The 22,089-nt window shown below is 42.5% G+C and overlaps 1 protein-coding gene across 1 annotated transcript in view; it reads left to right on the forward strand.

The window, feature by feature from the left end:
• The window catches only part of LOC121963030 (fidgetin-like), a 43,110-nt gene extending 37,630 nt beyond the window's left edge, over positions 1-5,480 (forward strand). The window contains exon 4 of the mRNA XM_042513394.1: positions 955-5,480. Within this exon, the coding sequence (XP_042369328.1) occupies positions 955-3,230 (2,276 nt within the window). The 3' untranslated portion in view covers positions 3,231-5,480. The remainder of the gene's footprint in view (positions 1-954) is intronic.
• Positions 5,481-22,089: the final 16,609 nt, after the last annotated feature.

The following is a 22,089-nucleotide window of genomic DNA, read 5'->3' on the forward strand; positions in this document are numbered from 1 at the left end:
AAACTAGTTTTTTGACATTGTTCCCAAATTTTGGGATAATTTAACAATCCTTTTTTTAGAAAAACAAAATTTTTCTTGTCAACTCATACTAATTTCTTTATATTTTTAGGATATTTCTTGTCAAATTGCCCTTTTCAAAGGGTCGAAAAGCTTGTGAAAGGCATCTGAAAGCAGCAAAACAGAACTGATGTATATCCAGGTTTACAAGGGTTAACAGCTTCAGTCCCTCATTTCTTCTCTCTTCAAAGCCACCAGCCTCCAGTGACAGAAACTGTCATTTTAGCTCACTGAACATGGTAGCTGTTGGCCTACTGCCACTTCAATCAGATGTTTAGTTTGTGTTATGATGGGACACATAAGTCTGAATTAACCCTTAAATGCCAAAGTCTCTAAATCTCTGTTTTTCTCAATGGAGTCTGGCTTTGAGGAAAGCAATATAATGACCTCATCTTCCAGTTGGAAATCATAATCTGATATTAAGGTGAAACACTGAAAATACTTCTTCAGTGTTATTTTACTCTTGACCTGATATTGATTTCTTTTGGTTGGGACTTTTTTTAGGTGGCTAAAATACATGTTATCTCTGGCCCCCATATACAGCAGTACATTTCTTCGTATTCATGTTGGACTCCAGCTTGTTTCTCCAAACTGGGAGCGAGCAGACTAACATCTCCAGTTTGTAATATACTGTCTAATGATAAGTGCCCAATATAACCCCACTTAAAAAATCTGAACTCTGTCTTTAACAATCCATGTGTGGACACAAAACCCTCTCTTGATGTGTATCAGAAGAAAAATAAATAAAAATAAAGAGCAACACAGCAAACAAGCCTCCAGTTGAATGTCACCTTTTTAATTGCCAATTTGAAGGTGTTGGCATCTTAATTATTGATAAAATGATTTCAACATGTCAACATGTTCACGTGCCGGTGTCTGTGTCTCCCTTTCTCCCAGGCTTAAAGATGCAGTGGACCCCCGAGCACAGCCAGTGGGCCGAACAGCATTTCGACATATCCTCCACCACGCGCTCGCCAGCTCACAAGGCTGAGGCCTACAGGGCGGTGCCTGGCCACCTGCAGCGCTCAGCCACCTACCAGTATGCCTGGGCCAATGACGACATCTCCGCCCTCACAGCCTCCAACCTGCTCAAGAAGTATGCCGAGAAGTATTCCGGCATTTTGGAGATGCCGGGCTCCTATTCGGAGGCTCCTGGAGTCATGAATGGGCGGAAAGGTGAATCAGAGCCGTGGCAAGATGGCGTCTATCCCATGAGCTGCATCCCAGAGGGGGTTTCCGTCAGAAAGGGAGGGGTGGCAGCGGCCTCGGAGGTGGTGTCTGGCATGTGCAGCTCCCCTGGCCTGGCCTCCAGCACCCTGAGCGAGCCCAGCTACTCGAGCAGCAGCTGTGGGAGCCACACTGCCACCGCCCTGCACTCCTCCTCCATGCCCTCTCAGGAATACGGCCCTCCGTACAGCAGCTCCTACCTGCACAGTAGTTACAGCTCCCAGTCTGCCCCCGCCCCAGCTCTCCCCTCCCCGCTGCACAGCTCCGGGCTCCTGCAGCCGCCCCCTCCTCCGCTCTACGCTGCCACTAAAGTCCCAGCTTACAACGGAGGCGCCCCCAACTTGTCTAGTTATAATTACCCCCCAGCAGGCTACCCAGCTCAGAGCTCAGTCGGGCCCGGATACAGCCCAGGGGGAGCGCCCCCTCCATCCTCATACCTCCCCTCAGGCATCGCTGCACCTACACCTCTTCCCCCATCTTCTTCTTTACCTGGATACCCATACCAGAGCCACAACCTGACCCCCATCGCCCCTACTCCTCTCAACAGTAGCTCCTCCAACTCGCTCAAGAGGAAAGCCTTCTACATGACAGGCCAAGGAGAGATAGACTCCGCTTATGGCAACTTCGGCTACGGCCAGGCTCGGAGCTCGGCTGAGAGCCCCATGTACAGGATAGCAGACAGCAGCAGTGCGAACGGAGGCTCCAACAGCGCCAGTGGTGGTGGAGGATTTGACAGAAGTGCTGAAAAGTCGTCTTTACCTTTTAATCCTCAGAAGCAGTCCGCTATGTCCGCGGAGCAGCAGCAGAGGAAGTATAGCAGCCAGGCTACAGGTGGACCGCTGACTCCGCCCGCCTATGTCACCTCCACGCTAGGGGGCTCCCGCTCAGCAGATTCCCTCGCCAGCTTCACCTCCCCGTCCCTCAGTGAGCAAGGTGCTGATGAACATCGTCTCCACCTGTCCCACTCAGCACCAGGGCCTACCTCCTCCTCATCCACTTCCTCCTCCCGGCCTGCTGAAGAGCAGCTAAAAACCAGTGACCCTCACCTCCTCGACATGGTTACCTCTGAAATCGTTCAGCAGGGGCCCCCAGTGGATTGGAGTGACATCGCAGGACTAGAACTGGCTAAGGCGACCCTGAAGGAGGAGGTGCTCTGGCCCATTCTGCGCCCGGACATGTTCAGCAGTTTAGGACCGGCCCCACGTTGCGTGTTGCTGTTTGGCCCCAGGGGCAGCGGCAGGACGTTGCTTGGCCGCTGCCTGGCCAGCCAGCTGGGAGCGCCATTTCTCCAGCTCAACGGCTCCACGTTGGCCACCAAGTGGCTGGCGGAGGGTGAAAAAATAATCCGAGCGTCCTTCTTGGTGGCGCGCTGCCGACAGCCGTCAGTACTGTTCATTAGCGAGGTGGACATGCTGCTGTCAGCCCACCTCAGTGAAGAGAGTCCCATCAACCGGCTGAAGGGGGAGCTCCTCGCCCAGTTGGACTCGCTTCTCATGGGCTCGGGCGAGGACGGAGGCAACCAAGTGTTGGTGGTTTGCTCCACAAGCAGACCCCAGGACATGGATGAAGGGCTGCGCAGGTACTTTGCGCGGAGGGTCCTGGTGCCCCTGCCGGACGGCGCAGCCCGACACCAGATCGTGAGCCAGCTCCTGTCTCAATCTCAGCACAAATACTGCTTGAGCGAGGAGGAGCTGGCGCTGCTGGTCCAGCGCACCGAGGGTTTCTCCGGACTGGACCTGGCCAGACTCTGCCAGGAGGCCCTCGTAGGTCTGTTACACGTCTCTGCGCAGGGCATGGACATGTCGGGTATGATGCCCAGGGGACAGGTCAGGCCCCTCACCTACCAGGACTTTGAGAGTGTCTTTTGTAAATTCCAAGCCAGTATATCACAGAAAGAGATTGACACGTACACTGAGTGGAACAAAATGTTCGGCTGCAGCCAGTGAAAAGATAGATTCCGCCCTTGAGAAAAAGAGGCATCCACAATTCCTCCCCTCAGGGCAGACGCATTGTGCTGGAGGGAAAGGCACACAGAAGGCCAACACGAGCCCACCGAGTTCTCACAAGCAGGGTTTGAACGCACCCAGAGACCTGGTTTGATGAGACAACTGGCAGTTTTGCAGTTAATGAGCGAGAGTTTTCATTTGGATGCTTGACACTCCAGAAAGCCAGGCATTGTTTACACATTGCAAGCAAGTTGGCTTCAGAAGAGACGCCCCAGTGTCTGTGTATATATCGTTCTGTTCTTGTTCTTGAGATTTAGTTGGCTATCCAAGTGCCTGAAGTGGTGCTTTCTGATTTCCTTTCTTTGTTCATTTGCCTCACAATCTACATTCATGGCATGAGCTGATGATTATTAAGAGCTTTAAAACTTCAGCGGTGAGTCTGAAAAACACAGATTGACAGTTGCCATCGGTGGTGGTCAATCCGTCTTTATTGTCTTGCTAAGAGCAGTAATCCGTTGGGGCGGCAGTAGTCTGGGCCCTGACACGCACTCATCTCTTCTGATCCCGTGTCTGCAAAACAAACAAACGTAACAAACAAAACTCAGGAAAGCGTTTGTGAATTGTACAGTACCTCAAGATATCTTGACGAAAAGCACTAAGATCCGAGAGCAGAATCCGAGGAGGTTTATGTTTAGCGAGGCAGCGTTAGGTGTACCTCAGCTGGCTAGGATCAATAGCAAAGAGGTGACAATGAATGTACTAGATGTGTTCTGAAACGAAGGAACATAATCAAGAGTGAGAGTAAAAACATGATTTCTTTTTCTTTTTTTTCTCCTCACAGCAGGTGCTTTAGTTACCTGCTTCTACTTGACCAATCCTAAAGCTTATTTCCATCGCTTTAAAAAAAAAAAAAAAATTAAAAATGTACACAGTTGCTGCCCAGTTGTGTGATTTGGGGGTTTTAAGAGTCTGGTAGGTGCTGGGGTGATGGGAATTGTATATTTATTAAAACCATAATCAATTTTGTTTATAGTATACGATCTAGGCTAGGCTGCATGGAGGCTCCATCTGTTTGTCAGCTAACTTCTGCGCAAAATTTCAGCTCATGTTAAGTTTGAGGGGGATGTATTCTCTGACATGGATAAGCTTACTGCTAAAAAAACTCAAAAAATAGAAGGAATTGTTGGACATTTTGGGAAATAGGCCTACACTAATTCCCTCTTTTACTTAGAGGTAAATAAGAAGATAAAGCTAGTGGAGAGTAGGGCCGCTCGATTATGGCAACAATAATAATCCTGATTGTTTTATTGATATTGAAATCAAAATTATTTAACAGGATTACTCGTAGGCGTTGAGGACAATATGCACCTGTTTAGCATTAACCCCGGCGTTTCTATTTAACACAACCACATCTTGCACGATTGTAGTTCGTTCACATTTACATAATAAATAAAAAACAAACCCAACTACAGCAATTTAACAATATATAACAATTACGTTATTAATAACAGCTAAATATTTTGAGTTGGGATCAGTGATTGTTTCCTGAACTCAGCAGAGACTCAGACATTGTTTTATTATGTGTTTAGGAGTGGCTGAGATTGTCACCTACAGCTGGACTACCTTAACAGTCCACCTTAAGGGGGCCAGGGAGGCTAACTTAGCTTAGCATTTATTCACTGACAAACAGCCTCTCATCTCTCTGCTGCGTTTCTCTCCACGCTCTCTGCTCCGGTCGCCGCAATTTGGAAAGCCAAGTTTGTAATGGAAATGGCCCAGCCCTGGTGTATAGTGGGCATACAAACAGCTGAAAATGGCTGAACAGATGGCTGTTTTATATGCCGGCAGCACATGCAGGCAGTTAGTTTCACAGTCCGTAAAATATTTGTGGTTCTACGTTCCACTGTGCTAATGCCATAAAGCCAGCAGCCCATTAGCATAGCAGCACGTAAAACGTTTTTACGTGCCGGTAAGCTGAAGCTAAGATATACACTCAGATACAGAAGCTAACAGACTACAGTCAGCATCCTGTTGCCTTGGCAACATGTTAAACAACAATTTGCAGTTGTGGCCAAGCTAATAGGCTGCTGGCTGTAGCTTTTCAGCAAAAGGACAAACTTAAAAGCGATATCGACCTTCTCATCAACTCTCAGCATGAAAACAAATAAGCATATTACCCAAAATGTCAAACTATTCTTTTAAATCACGGCTGAATCAAAGACTATTTACTCTGTCTCTTTATGTGAATGAAATGTTTGACTTCACGTCATTGGATCCAGTTTACTCCAGCTGGTTTCAGCCAGAAATGCTGTACTGGAAACCAGTAAGCAGCTCATCTGTTGCGTTTGAGGAAAATCTGTTTTCACAACAGTACGCTGGGATTACGGGAGCTCACTCCTCGTGTCTTTCTAGATTTGAAGTTGGATTTGATAGGTGTCATAGCCCGGATATGGAAATATGGATTTTGCGAGGTTGCCTCGTCACTCACACTGGTTAGCTGTATCTGAACTGGATTAGCTGTAGAATGGGACGCCGCTTGTGTAATCTCAATTAGACGAGGTCATTCAAACAGTGCGTAGCTGTGATTTTTACACGTGTGGAAAGACGAGCGTGAATTAGCGTTTTTGCTGGAGGTCAGAACAGCAATTCTGATTGATTGACGTCTCTGTAATGCAAATAGTGTTATTATTGTAGTGGTCATGTTGTCGTCCAATCAGCGTATATATATACATATATATATATATATATATGTATATATATAGATATATAGATATATGGTGAGCAAGAACACTATTAATCAAGATTATAATGAAATATCCAAAATGAACACCCCAGAATCCAATTCAAACATTTTTTTTTCTCGGTTTTATTTATTTTTCACTACATTCGCACAGATGGCATCTTAATGCATTTGGATACACACTTGGAAAAGCTTTGTAACATGAGTGAGGAATCGTGGCACGAGTCTTGAAGTCCTTCATCGCTGAAGGTTATCTGTTGCCCATTGTGTCGCATCAGAATGTATTTTTGTCTCCTCCTCATCTCCGTGTATGAAGCCTCCGTGACACGGGAGTACTTAAGATACTTTCATGTACGTGCACTAAAGCATTTTTTGTGTAATATTGTTTTTTTGTTGAAATTTGCTTCGTCCGCCTGGTATTTATCCTGAAGGAGATTTCGTTTCTATGAAGATCAGTTTTCACATCCTGCTTTTCTTTTCTTTTCTTTTCTAATATCAGTGTGTGTTCAGGCCTCTGCTCCGCGTTGCTATCTCTGGTCTCGGCACCATCAGTGCAGCACCTGATGTGGGGGGAAAAAAAAAAAGTTCTGCTGAGCGTCAGCAAAATTGACGGAAAGGAAAGACAGCCAGGCAGTGTGGCGGCAGCACAAGGGGAAAGCAGAGTGGTCCGTCAGAAAACCACCCTCAAAACAATCTGTACCAGAATTCCTTCTGTCAGCAAATCCTCTGGAGAGAGTCCCTTTAGACAGAAAAACGTACTAATGCACTTCAGAGCACACAACAACAGCACAGGCGCCCCCCCCCTCCCCGTTCTCCACAGCCGACGAACAAACGACTTGAAACACGCCGGTCAATGCTACGCTTGTTTGTTACGTGTTTTGTGGTCCTTCTTTTGTGTCTCGACCTTTTTCTACATGGTGTTTTAAAAATCTAGCTTTTTACTTTGAGACCCTTTTTTCTTTTAAAACGGACGCTAGAGTTCTTCTTTAAAGCATTTCTACCTCATGGCTACAAAACACGCGTGGTATTTGATTTATTTCACACATTTGTGGAAAAAATGCATTGAAAAATTAAAAAAAAAAAAAAAAAAAAAAAAAAAAGCAAAGAGAATAACACCATGAAGTTTTGCGCAGTCTACCTCACATGACTGTACTTAAAACATTTAGCTGATGGTGCAACCGCAGGCTGCAGCATAGCCTAGTGTGTGTGTGTGTGTGTGTGTGTGTGTGTGTGTCTGTCACTGTGTGTCAGATCGGAGCTAAACACACACACACACACCTGAAAAACACTGACGTCAAAAACACACTCACAAGCGATTTGTGAGGGAGGAACAGCTGGGGTCGACCTAAAGGCGACCCGGAAATGTATAATCCAATACATTTGCTTTAATCTTTTGTGAACTACTGTGGTTGTGCGCGTGTGAATGTGTATATACGTGGGCACACTCTTCTTTTTTTAATTTAGTGTGTTGAATTTTATAAATTGTTAGTATATATAACACACTTGCACAACTTTAAACCAGAGTGTAACGTGTTTCCGTTGTACATACCTATACATACAATACAAATGCACCACTTGTTTATATGTGTGAATATGTTGCCATACTTGCAGTCAATGTATTTTCATGTAATCTTAGGTACAAGCAGCAACAAACGATTCATTAAAGACATTTTCTTGGGAGATTATATCTTGTACACGTCTGTTTTTTTTTAAGTCAGCGGTCACATTAAGACTCTGAGGGATGAATTTAAAAAAAAAAAAAAAAAGATTAATTACAGAATTTATTTATCAGTAGAATGGAAAAAAATATATGTAGTGTCCTGCCAAAAAATAGCCCAGCTGAAAAATCGTCTTAATGAGCCTTGAGTTAGTCACCCTTGTGTGCAATTATAAAATCATCCGTGTTGCGCGGGAAGCCGGCGCTGTCGCTCCTCTCATTAAAATGTAACAATTCATTTCTCTTGCTGTGGTAAGAGTGGCAAGACCAAAACATTAAAGCATTAATTATCTTCCTCCATCACAAAGAATTTGGATTACGTGAGTACTCTTAATGAAAATGATGTGCATTAGCCCACTGCATTTCCAAGGTATCATTATATAGCTGGCGGTGAGGTGTGGGAAGCTGCTGTATAGCCTCTATAATTATCTGTGAAAACTCAAACGCTTCACAAGAGGTTAGAGTGCACCCGGGGCTGCTGTTTTCTTTATTTTCCCTCTTTGAAACATGCTATAGCCATGATCAGAAATAATCTATGGCACAAGCTTTTTTTTATTGTCTGTCACACTTGAAGCTGATATTTTCCACGTGGAGTTTGAGACAACCAGCGAGGAGAGATTTGATCATGTTGCTGCTCTGTAAATAACATAATTCACAAAGCTGCAGTGGCACAGTGGTGAACCTAGCAGATTTAGGGCCCTGGGCAAACTTCCCCTGCCCTCCTCCACCCCACGTCAAAATTTTACTATAATTTAGATTTATGTATTTAAAAACAAGAACAAGAGCTTATGAGAAAGCTACTCAAATAAACAACTTCTCAAACAAACAATAATATGACAAAAAAAAACAGAATATGGTATAGGCAAATTTCATATTCTTTGTCTTTTTTTTTTCAAAAAATCTTGTACCCTGGATGACCTTTTTATTTTCACATTCACTATCATACATTATACAAATCACTAATAATATTCCCCTGAATTTGATGTGAACAGGGGCGTTTCTCGGATTTGAGGACACTGGGGGCTTAGCCTGGGCCTCAGTAGGGGGGGCCAGGGGATGCTTCCCGGGGAATTTTTTGTTTGATTGTTTTGATGAATAAGTGCTCTTTTTTGCACTCTGGCACATTGTTTACCATTAAAACCAGGTTTAGACTGGGTCTTAAGTAACATGCTCGGTTCGCCACTGCCCTGCTGCATCTTTGTTAATATCATTTAAACAGTGCCAAGAAAACAAAAAAAAATAATCTAAGGCAAGTTTTAATTCAAATCAGACTTTCATGTACCGTCTTTTTAGTTTTATTTGTAATTTAAAGGTCCACATGCTTCCAACAGTCCACAGGACTGTGCGTGCGATGAGGTCTGCATGAGTCAACGCCTGCGTGCGCACCCCGAGGTTATCTACCACAACACCGCCGTGTCCTCTTCACTTTAAAGGGTCCTCGCTCCGTAAGCTTTGCCTTACACCTCTGCTCACTCTTTGCACGACAATTAAAATATGCTAAGTGATCATTTTCCTTAAGTAGTCTTAAATGTGCAATCCATTCAAATATGAGAGGAAATTGCCCACAGCTCGCAAAAAAAACCAGAGGTGGTTGAACAGGGGGGTAAAGCCGGAATAAATTATGCAAATAACACAAAGGACTTTACCACTTAAAAGCCTAATTTTCCTATAATCAGCACACTGTCGCCTAATATTTTTTTCCCACCTCTTATTAAAAGTGACTGTTCTTTTGCCGATCATCAGATGGCTCTATCTGTCACTGCTCTGTGAAATGACTGCAGCCTGCCAGACTAAATGCTAAAGCATTTTGCTGGAGCTTTTAGATGATGGTTACATTCCCACACAAGTAATTATGCGTCGGAGAGTCCAGAAATAAGGTTTAATTATACAGTAATCGCCTGTGATGGACACTAGGAAGTGGTGAGTACCGCCAGACTGCAATCCATCAATGACAAACCTCTGGCCAGTTTTAATTCCTCCTCATTTGCATCCTAACCTCCACACCAAGTTGCGCAAACGCTGTTAAATGTTAATAGGACCTGTCTCGCCACTCAAAATGAATGCTTAAGCCATTTTTTAGTCACTTTTCTCTCCCTCCTCCTCCCTCTGTACACCACTCACTCCTCTCGCCGCCTTTCATCTCTTGTCCTCTCTTTATCTGGCTACCTCTATAACCCGCTCCCTTTCTTTTTATTCCTCTCCAAAGCCATCGTCTTCCCGCCATTCTCTCCTTTCCTGTCATCCCTCCTCCAATCTTTCACTCTGTGCCCCCCCCCCCCACCCCCCCGCCTCCTCGCAGGCCTCGCCGTGGAGGAGGCACAGAGCGGTCACTGATGCACTAATTGGGAGCAACACTTACAGTTTTATCTCCCCCCACCACTAATAGCGGTCCGCGCTGAAGCAACTCACCTTAGGAAGAGGAATGGATGGTTGAGTTGGAGGTAGGAGGCGGCGGGGGGGCTGGTGGAGGCCTTGAATGAGAAATTCCTCCATGCAGACCTCAGCGCAGGCTCAGTGTGAGATTGGGCCCTCAAGCCATCATGGTTAATCCATATCCCGCAGGACCTCGGACTCAATTCCCTGCTTCATTAATTGAAAACGATGGCCTTTTTTTTTTTTTTTGGTGTGAGTGAATAAAACAAGGAGCCATTTATGAAAAAAAAGCATTTTGTCTGGTTTTGTTCCTGAAGTAGCTGCAATCTCATTATGCCTCTGTGCTGCATTTCAAAATGTGCTATCATCTTTGTCTTGATTGTCTCCCAGCGTCGGGAGAGATAAATACACACGCCGCTTTGCTGTGCTGATGCCAGGACTGTTTTTCAGTGAATCATTTGAAGTCTTATCAGCCTTTATGGAAATAAAGCCTTTGCCTAATAAACTGTTCCACAGGCTTTGGGAGAGTAGCACATAAACACCTTTTTTCTCCCGACAACGCCATCATTAGCGCATCTTGTTCAATGCTTTACACATAATTGGAATCAACATCTATTGTTCGTGTTCTTGACCTTCCACTTGTTTTCCAGCAGACACTCAGAAACATTGTATTACTGCTGAGAGGGAATCTTAACTAGGAGAACACATGCTAAGTGCCTTTGCTTTGTTTTATCAGGGGCACACTGCTTCACTTTGAATATAACTTGAAAACCCATACCTTTCTGGTTTAATGATAAAAATCCCATTGTGTATTGGAACACACAAATCTAATTAATCACATTGTCTATTTTCTATCACGTGCCGCTGACATCTGTCCATACAGTGCATTACAATAGTCCATTAAAATCTTTATTTAACACACAAATGTTAAAATACTCTATCACATGTTCTGGATGTTACTTAATGATCGTAAATAATGCAAAATTATTGACAACTTGTATATGAAAGATGTCGCTCATAGTGAAGAAACCAATGAGAAATATCACCAACTCTCAGTAGGCGGGTTTCCATTAACCCTCAAATTGTGCAAATTAAAACTGCGAATATAAAATACGCCAAATTTCGAAAAAACATATGTCACATGATGCTATGGCTATGCGCATGTCGGTAGGAACTGGCTCGCTCATGATGCAGCAGGAGCTACAAGAGCTGTTATTGCATCACATAAGTCTTAAAAAGTTGAGCGGATCATCCGGAAGTTTTTGGATCTACAATTCCTCTGTGAAACCGCTCGCGTAACAACCTTCGATTGGAAATAATGACGGCTAGTGCGGTGGCTGCAATAGAAATGAAGCTGCTAATGTTTTGAACATCCATCGCCATGGTTACTGGAATGTTATCACCAGACGAGTATAATATAATAGTATAATATCGCTCAGTAGAAACGCAGTCATCTAGCAATTGTGTTTTATCGACGTTTCGATAACCTCGCTCAAAGTTTTGCACATATTGGTAATGGAAACTATTATTTTGGTATCCACCAAGTCCCCAGGAAGAGCATCGCGCAATTTTACATAGTGGCCAAATGTGGAATAACACATGAGGCGATGAGGCCCAGAAAGACTTTTTCCCATTGACTTACATTGAGAAAAACACATCCCTAAACCAGTGAATACATTTTTGTGAGCATCAAAACATCCACACAAATTTACTACCAATATTTATCCATTAAGTTAATTTAACACAGTCTAATATTAAAGTATCAAAAATAGAACTAATTATGCAGGCAGAATGGCCCCTTGTTATAACATATTATTGATTTATAATCGACTTTTAAGTATAATTTTAATGTTGAAGCTGGGTGAAGGGGCGCTAGCTTTAATTACCAGTACTTTATATACTGCTGGATGGTTTAATCAATAAGTATGTATTATATTTTATATTTTTATGTAAAATCCACAACTGTCACATAAATGTGGTGCAGTAAAAACATTTCCTTGTGAACTGCAATGAGATAAAAGTATAAAATAAAAATGGAAAAAGGGTATGTACCTTTAACCAGTACAGCTGAGCTCTGGATCCATTAAATTAGAATTTTGAAAAAGGCTCTGGATGTGACTGAAAGTCAGCTGAGATTTGAAACGGCTCTGAAGATGAAGATGTCGTAGGAAGTAAATTGGCTCCACCTTTTGCTGATGCATGGAGATCCTGTGTGGTTTACAAGAACCTCTCCCATGCAAATGCTGGTCTTGATTATGCAAATATATTATTATGTTAATGGTGTTCATCTTTAATAATGCATGATGTTGGCATATTGATAATGCATTGCATTTATTGTCATGCAAATGGAGGCTTATTAATTGACACTTATCAGAGATCCCAAATCGCAATGGGGAGATGCTTTGATTTGGCGGAAAATAATAATTAATAACGTGATCATTGCTTCTTATCTAAAAGGTGTCACTCACTATTTCACATCTGAGATGTTCTTTAGCTTTAACAGCTGGCTGTTATCAATCCGGCTCTTCGCTTAAGAGGCTCCTGTGCAGCCACCGTCGAGATTCAAAGGCGCCAAAAATCTGATCCATTTGATCGCGCGGCCCCCACGCTAACAGGGAGTCAGACGTGAGTCATCCTCACTCCGATGCCCACCTCCCTCGGCAGAGAAAACTTAAAACGAGCCTTTTTCCGGCGTCACAGGAGGGTACCTTCAGAAACACTCTTTTTTGTGTGTGTGTTGTCAGATTGGCGGCGCTTGTGGAGTGTTCACAGGCACTCGGGGATGGGCTGTCGTGTTAGCGGTGAGTGGCAGACCGACCGACTGACAGCCAGCGAGGTTGTCTCTGGAGGATTCCTACTGAGGAGGTGTCGCTGAGTGAACTATCAGGGACTGTGATGTGCATTAGGCTGTGCAAGAGACCTCTACAAAGACAAGTTTTTTTAGAGTGGGTGGGGTGTTTTTTTTTTATTATGAGAGATTCATTAGCTGTCTGCCTTTTTTCAGATCATTACTCATCAAAGCCTTTCATCCTCCCAGACAGTGATGGACAGGTTGAAATAACTCCTGCCTCCCTGATTGATTTTATAACAGCACATACTGTACGCACATCTGATCATCTGATTTTCTCCTGTACCGCCAGGAAAATCCCTCGCCAACGTCTATTTTCTCCATATCGTGTCCAAGGTGTGCTTTCCTACAAGATTTTCTCTCTCGGCTATAATGCCACATCTTGTATGACTGCCGATGGAGACATCCAATTAGTAGCCAGTCAGGCTGTGTTAGCTTAGTTAAGAACACACACACCTACACGCACACACACACATCACACGTGTCGCATATGTACAAACACACACACCCACACTCAGGCTGGATGCACACAGAAAATGCACACAACCACTTGCTGTTTCCACATGAGTACGCTCGGTGAAGGTGGGGGGATGGGAGATGTGAAGGGAAAGCGGGGTTCGTGGCGGCAGCGGCGGCGGCAATGGTGGCGGTGGTGGCAATCTCACCCAATCATGTGTGCTGGGAATGACTTCATTAGGAGGCCCTGTAGAAGTCCGGTGCTTGGGAATTGCGTTTGCGGCGGGGATTGGAGGGAGGAATGGAGCGGAGGCAGAAACAGGAATGAGTCCTGAATCCCTCTTTTATCTGGCGTGTGATGGAGAGATCCAAATCAACAGCTGTCAGTCAGGTGGGCCCCAGGGCGAAGGCCTCTGGCGGTGGGGGGAGGACGGCGCTGAGGGTGGAAGTCTGATGTTGGGGGGGATGGGGTTGGCGAGGACAGGGCCTGACTGATGGGGTGAGTGTCAACTCTGGGTACCTCCACAGGTTTATCACATCATCGCATTCACACAGGTTGGTGATTTGCATTTTCAGCAATCGCAACTATCGACCAAAATGCGATCTTAGTCCACATGTTTCAAACTGGTTAATCAAAGATAAACTACACATTTACTCTTATTTACAAATCTAAAAATATGATTGATTTATCATGTCTTTGGCTTAAAATGCTCTTAAAGGTAAACACACATCATCCGAGACGTTGTTTTAGCTTCTGTTTGCGTCTGATTTGAACATTTCATCGGACGTTACCTCACTTATATGAAGGAGACTGTAATTCGAGTGTCTCTTTGCTTTATGCTCTCAGACCTCTGATTATCTGGCTCAGGACATATTTTGGCTTTGACTTGACCAACTGTAAGCCTTCAAGCTATGTTAGCCTAGCTATGTTAGCCTAGCTGCTTGCAGACCTCAGCGGGATTGCGAGCACAGACCTTGAACACACGGGCCGGTCAGCCTGCTGGCTAACTCGGCCTCTGCAACACAAAACATAGAAGTCTTTATCACATTCTGGCCATGATGTGAGTTCATTTTTAAATTTTACAACTAAAATTTTGGCCATACCTTAATGTGTTTAACCAGCTAAGTTATCTGTTCTCAAAGTGGGTGGAGTTTGAACCAGAAGTGGGTGGGACTTATACTTAATTGCATGTTGCCATATTCATGAGTACGGATATTGACACATTTTACTCATATGATACTTGTGCTGAAATTTATTATCTATATCAGATACTCAATTCATCCAAGTATTGGCAAGATATCTGCAAAATATCCCTTTAAACTGGCTCTTTAAACACGTTATATTCAAATAAAATTCTTAGAAGCTTGTCAAATACAATCCCTCGGTTTGCATTTGGGTGTGAATTAAATGATAAATGAGGGTCCAGATCATAAATTTATAAATAGCTCTGCTGATAATGAAAATGCACAACAGCATCATAACCAGTGGCATTCAGGCGAAGACGTGCACATGTTAGAGACATTCATTTATAACAATAAGCCTATTAAAGACACAGCTTTGACAAAAAAATGTTTTTGATTTGAATGACCTGATGCAAAAGAGTAACACTTGACAACAAAAGGGGAAAATGAAATCATTGCTTTGTTTATGGCTTTATTGAAAACTGCAAATAACGCAGATGAATCTTCAATTTGTTGCTGTGTTTCCTAGAAACAAGTATCGGAATAATCCTTCACTTGAAAGTCAGAGTAGGAAAGACTAACTTTTCTACTCTGAGGTGTCTCAGACTGGTTTTAGTCCACCCGAATCACCTCCTCTCTTAGGATTGTTTTTATTTTACAGGATATCAAACAGTCTATATTCCTCATTACTGAATAAAAGCAGGCAGTTATGTAAATTGTATATTTCTCCTAGTCAAATCCCTGTAATAAACCAAAGGCCCCCCGCTACCGGCGACTTGTGCTCAGAGATGAGGGGGAGTAGAGTAGATGCAGCGAGAGAGAGGTGAGTGCGTTTGAGCGCCGCGAAGGTCACTCCAGATTGAGAAGTTTGTCAAAATGTGATGACATCAGCAGTCTGCAAACTGTTATTGGCCCTTGCTGAGCGTCGGCGGCGTCTAAACTGTCTGAAATTACACAAAAAAGGCGAAAGCACACACACCCAAACTGACTGCCACCGCTCTGCCAGGAATGATTGCCTCCGAGGTTTCTTTTTTTCTTCTCCCATCTCCCCTTGTTCACCCATGCCTTTCCTCCTCCTCCTCCCCGCCTCACCAACACCAACAACAACATCTCCCCATCCCCCACTGTCTCTCTGCCTCCTTCTCACATGCTCCTACTGTAGAAGGCAGACTGCCAGATAGGAGAGGAGGAGTAGGCAGAGGAGGGGCAGGAGCGAGATCGGGATTTAATGACATTAAACATGGTTTTTATGCTCAATAAGAGGCCTATATTATGATTGATCCAAGACAGTCAACACTTAATCTCGACACAAATGGAATCGTCTGTCACTGAGTCTATTGAGTCATCAATATCCGCTGTAGTTATTTCTCTTTTTTCCCCTCCTGGATCGTTTACACTGAGTAATCATCTGTCTGGTCGCTCGCGTCTCGGGGGTTTGATCGGATAGCGCTTTTGAACACCGGCGGAAACCTGCCTGACAATCCAACAAGCCACTCACTGAAGATTGAGAGGGCCCCATTATGTCGGCTGCCTGTGGCCGTATCAGAAGGCTTTTCTTCTCCTTGCTCTCGCCTCTACATAACACACAGCGGTAAATAAATCACAGCTCCGACTCTGTTTATCGATCGGCCCTGCTGTGAGCTCTTTTTTTTTTCCCCCCCAGCGTCTGCTCGTTCTTCTCCGCGGGATGAATTGTTGCTCCGTGTATTGAGGAGGGCGAGATTGTCAAAACACCGAGGTGCCATGTCAAAACAAAAAGGAGACTGAGAGAGCGGGAATACGCTCCCGACTGCATGACCCACTGTGATGCCTCGTAGTTAGCCTCGATTAGGCTCCATATTAATCGAAATAATTTCAATTAGTGGCAGCATTTGCGTTTGCTTTCCTGGAGGGGAGGCCTGCGTCCTGCTGGGACTACTCTATTGGTGCCATTGTTTCAGGGAGGATCAATTAGTTACAGAGAAGTAATTGAAGCCATTTGGAATACTTATTTAACCAAGACATGCATACAGCTCAATTAAGTGAGGCCTGGAAATTCAGGGTGATTTTCAGGAGCTTTCTTTACAAAAAAGTGACTAAATCGGCGATTGGATAAAGGGAGCTAATTGTGCTTTTAACCCTTGTGTTATCCTTAGGGTCAACTTGTCCCCAAATAAAATCTTTTGCCATCAAAAGATGTTTTATATACTAAACAAGGTCTGTTGGCCCTAAATTCCAAAATGAAGGGAAAAATGTGTGGTAATGGGTTGGATTGAAGTAAGACTAAAGGTGTAACACAGACTTGATTGGCAATTTATACAACATGCTTTAAATAACAGTCAAAACAGTGCTGGGTCAAAATGACCCCAGAGGACAAAAGATGTATGGCAATCAGGGGGACACTTAATTTTTAAAGCTAAGTCTGTTAAATTCAAGAAGACTGATGATAGATTGGATCCAGATGCTTGATTAAAATATATTTCGGTTTGACGGTTTGATCCCCGGCTCCTCCAGTCAACATGTAAAAGTATCTTGGACAAGATACTGAACCCTAATTGCTCCCGATGGCTGCTCCATCAGTGTGTGAGTGCATGTGATTGGTTAAAAACTGAGCACCAGGTGGCACCTTGTATGGTAGAATCTGCTACCAGTATGTGTGAACGGGTGAATGGGACTTGTAGTGTGAAAGCGCTTTGCAAATGACTAGAAAAGCACTACATAAGTGCAGGTCCTTTTATATGAGCACCTTGACCTATGACCTTTCATGTCTAACACACTCTGCCTTTTTTAACCCTTACCAGCCACAGTCCAACTTCCCCAAACCTGCTATTATCTACCTGTCCACTGCATGTCCCCAAACTTTTCCACCTGTCCCAGTCGCCAAATCCTAACCGTACCTATAACCATATTATAGACGCCATGCACTGATATTGTACATTGGCGGAAATCCGGTGTTTTTCGGAATCTTCTAATCTTGATGACGTTGTTGTCTTGAAACATGGTTGAGCCTGAATACAGCAGATTAGATAAAGCATTTGATAGGACTCAAATTCGATAAGAGGAGTCAATACCGGATTCATGCTTGATAAAAATGCTATCAAACCCCAACTCTAGTAATGCTCCAGTCTCTGTGAATGTGTGAAAGGGTTAAGTAAGGTGGGTTCCCGAGGCAGAAAACGTCCTATGACTAGCAATCAGCACTAATAAGATCCATCTTCTCTTAAAAGACTCGGTGAAAAGACCCTAAATCCATTCCGAACACATTCAAAGGGGAGATAGGAGAAGGAGCCATGTGCTGTGATGTTTTCATGTCCCCCGCTCCCTCTATCTCTTTCTTTCCCCCTCTCCGCTTCATTATCATTCCCAGGTTATCCCAGCAGCCAAGTGAATCTGGAGCACAAATGAATTAAGGGAGAATTAAGGAGCCAGTGCAAAGTGAAGCCTTTCCAAATCTCAGCGCAGATGAAAGGTGGACCTGCTCATACATGTGCACTCACACTCAAACACGTGCTCACATGCGTCCACAACACTCATCCCCACTCCCCACCCACACACACTTACACACACACACACAAACCGTGTACTATGGAGCAGGTACGTAGATTTGTGGATGTCTGTGAGTGTTTGTTGGGAGTGTTTGTCCTCACCTTGCTTCTGGGCCTCGTGCCAAGCACAACTTCCTGCAGTCCTCGGCCAAGGCAACACAATGGCGCTTAACGTAGCCCAGCACCCTCCCAGCATATTATATCAGCTGGGGAGAAAACTTGTTCAAAGAAAGGACAAAGAAGTATGCATTTAATTCTACAGAAACATATCCAGGTACGGTATACACACGTATATGCACTCATGTTAAACATAGGAATTGAGCATAATGTGTGAAAATGCAAATGACATCCTCTATAAGTGGAAAGCTGGAGATAGTGTATGTCTCATTTATGTATGATGGGAGGACACGGCAGAGAAGTTTGACATTGAAATGGTTCGGTGGAATGTGAAAATGTGACTTTCCCTCCAGTGACCTCAGTTTTATTCCCAGCTGATGCAACCGATGCAAGTTTTCTGCCATGAGCAGAGGTTTTCCAAACATATGTTTCAGTTGCCTGAACCAAGGTGTTTGAATCGTATAATTAAAGGTTCAGTGTGAAAGATTTTTAAAATCAACCTCAAGACCTACCTTTTAATGGAACCTCATCTATTTATTTATTGCCTATTCTAAATACATTTATGTCTGTTTTACCATTGTACAAGATGTTATATCATTTTATTATTTTTAACATATTTATCTATTATTATACTTTGTGCTGCTATCTTTTCATTGACCTTTTAGCCAATGTTATTTATGTATTTATTCAGGCTGTTACTTTTTATTTATTTTATATTATTTTTTAAACCTGTAACTTACTTTAAGGACATGTGCTCAGTATTCTTTAGGAATTGAATGACCTAATGATTATTTTACATGTAACAAATTATATAACAATATTTTGGCCAATAGCCTTTTTAAAAAAAAAAAAAATTGGGTACTTTCAGGCAAAGGGAAATTTAACTTAAAGCTGCAGTAATCAAGATTATTATGTCAACAATGGATTAAACGACAGTGTAATCAGTTAAAATTTTATTTACAACAATAATAACTCGGCAGTTCCTCTCATCTTTATGCGATTATAACCTGGATTTATGGAACCTTAAAAAATGTAATGTAAATGTAAAAAAAAACAATGAATGCAATGTAAGCAAATAAATGAAGGTTGTTTTTGTTAATTAGTATTAACAGTTACTGTATTATCGTAGTTTGCGGTTGTTTTTGCGTTTTATATTTGTGTTCTGTCCCTTTAACCAAACAAGCGGAAACAGCCAATCAGAGCGACCGTAGCGCCGCGTGCAGGAAAGACAAACACAAGACCGCGAGGAGACGTTAAAAATAAGAGCAACGAAGCTATTTTGACCAATGTATATTTTTATTTTTTCCCATTTTTGGAGGGTTTGTGTTCGCCCTCTGTCTCTGTCGCTGGATACCGGTTTTGTTGGAGTTTCGAAGGAGGACGCGGTGAGTTAAAAACGCATCTTCGGGTGTCCGTTAGCGTGCTAATGTCTAGCCAGAATTGCTAGTAGCTAAGCTAATACAGTGTGACTAAGTTATTATTGTGTGTTTTGTTTTTTTTTTGTCGTGTAAAGCTAATTCAGAAGCCACACACGACATTCACAGTCAAGTTCACTCTAGTTAGTACAATGTTTCAGCGTATTACAGCTACAGCGGTGAACGCCGCCGGCATGTTTGGGGGCGTTTCAGGTACCACTCCTCTTAAAAACTTCCGTTTCTTCTGAATTACGTAAAACTAAACTACTTGTGTGTTGCATTGATACAACAGGCGGTGATTTAGCTGGTGTTTGGACACACATGGAGAACGAATATGGCGAGGAAAACTGTGGAGAAGCCGTGTTTGAAAGGCATCTGCATCCCCGGGACCAACCTCCGCTGCAGGGAGCAGGACTCTGGTTCATCCGCCTGAATCACGGTAGGACTATACTTTTAGCATTTTACTGCAAAAAGCAGCGGGATTCTTTTGAGCTTGTAAACAGCGGTTAAGTGGAGGATATATGAAGGTTTATGTGGTGTTATATGGCCTTTTACAGCATATCTGTCAGCCAAAAAGTTATTGAAATACATATGAGAGTAAATCCTCTTCTTTCTCAGTAATCTACCCATCTTCACTGTACTTCCACCTCATAAACTATCACTACATCACTGAAGGACTTAACTAAAACACTGATTTGAAGTTGAAGTTTGAGTGTATGGAGTTAAAGTGAGGTTAAAAGTGTTAATTTATGACATTAGAGGTTTTGTGTCTTAATTCTTGTTTTAATTGAGTTTTATTTGCTTTATTTGTTTTGTGCCAAAATGGTCATGCAAATAGATAGTGTAACTGTAAATTCAAAACATATGAATTGTTGAAACTAAAAAACTGGTAAGTGAAAGAGAAGCCACTAAAATAATCAGAATCAGCAATACTTTATTTAACTCCAGGGGAAAATTGTGATTCTTTACAGTCAAGAAAACAAAGTTAAGCAAAATAGCAAGTAGGAATAAGTGCAAGTATTGGTAAACAATACGCACAATATCTAAATATTGAAATATTAAAAAAGTAAAGTATGTATAATGTGCTGGGTATTAAAGAACCTAAAAATATGAATGTAAGAAAATACAGTAATAGACAATAAGTAGTAGTATGTGAACATTTAAATTTTAATATGGATACTGTGCTGAGTATGTAAAGTGTGTAAAATAGAAAACTGTGCCATTTGCTCCTATACAGTGCATAAAAACTACTATGTAAGTTCAAAAATTAAAAAAATAAAATAAAATACGCTTGTAATGCCACAATGAACAACAGACATACAGTATTAGAATAACAATAAGTATATACAATATGTGTTAGATGTTAAATATAGCTAACATTCACGAGTTGGAAGAATATTGCACATTTGAATAATTCCACAGATGAGTGCTTTAGTTGAAATATTGCACCAAATATTACTCTGAAGACAGTGATATGAACACTTACTGCACATTAAAAACCCTATTGCACATTGAGGTATAATAAATAAATTATTAAAAATATGCCTAACTAACATAAAATGTGAACCCAGAACTGAGTGAACTCAAAGAGAAATTACAAGCTGAATAACAACTTGAAGCACCTGAAGTTAAATGTATCTCTTGAACTCAAATAAATTTAAATCAAACCAACGTGAGATAAAACAGGGAAAGACATATTTTTCTGAGATTTTGTGTTTTATTCTGGATGGGTTTAAGAGTTTTTGTGCGTGAAATGCAGATTTGGTACCAGTTTACAGTAATGTTTCGACATAACTGAGCGGGCACTTCAAACGTATCTCTTGGTCTTTAGTCTGTATTCCTGTCTGCTAGTTATGATCTGCTTTCAGTGTTTCCCACATCATTTTTTTTCTTTTTGGGTGTGAGTTTGAGTTGCGGGTTGGTTTAGTGATTCGTTGATCCGATCAGTGCTGATAAGGTCAGATCGATTGATGAGCAGCTGAAGCAAATCAAAGCAAAGCTTGGTTTTTTTTGGTCAGTATTTGGGGTTGCTGTTCAAGTGTGATTTGTCAACAAAACTTTAGATACCAAAATCTTGCACCGTTGTCAACAGATTCTGCATGATATCCATGGTTACCATTTTCATGGAAGCCTGGATAAGTCATGAAATTTCACAATCACATTTTCCAGACCTTGAAAAGTCATATAATAAATACAAATTATTGAACTTTTTGGAAAAGTAATTTTGCTGTGTATAATGAGGTTGTTGCAGCGATCTCCTGTGGATAACCCTCTATGTAATGTAACATTGCAGTGAATTTATTTTGTGCAGCTGTTGACGTAACAGAAGTCTAGTGTGTGACAGCATTGTGTTTCCGATCACGTATTCATTTCCGCCCTGCGCTCCGTGTCTATCTTCATGTATGCCAGTTAGCTGAAATCATGTTTGAATAGAGTTTTGCAAGAAAATGAAAAAAACCTGCATTCCTAAAAACTCATGAAAAAGTT

The sequence above is a fragment of the Plectropomus leopardus genome, chromosome 24 (genome assembly GCF_008729295.1).
Source record: "Plectropomus leopardus isolate mb chromosome 24, YSFRI_Pleo_2.0, whole genome shotgun sequence".
NCBI lineage: Eukaryota > Metazoa > Chordata > Actinopteri > Perciformes > Serranidae > Plectropomus > Plectropomus leopardus.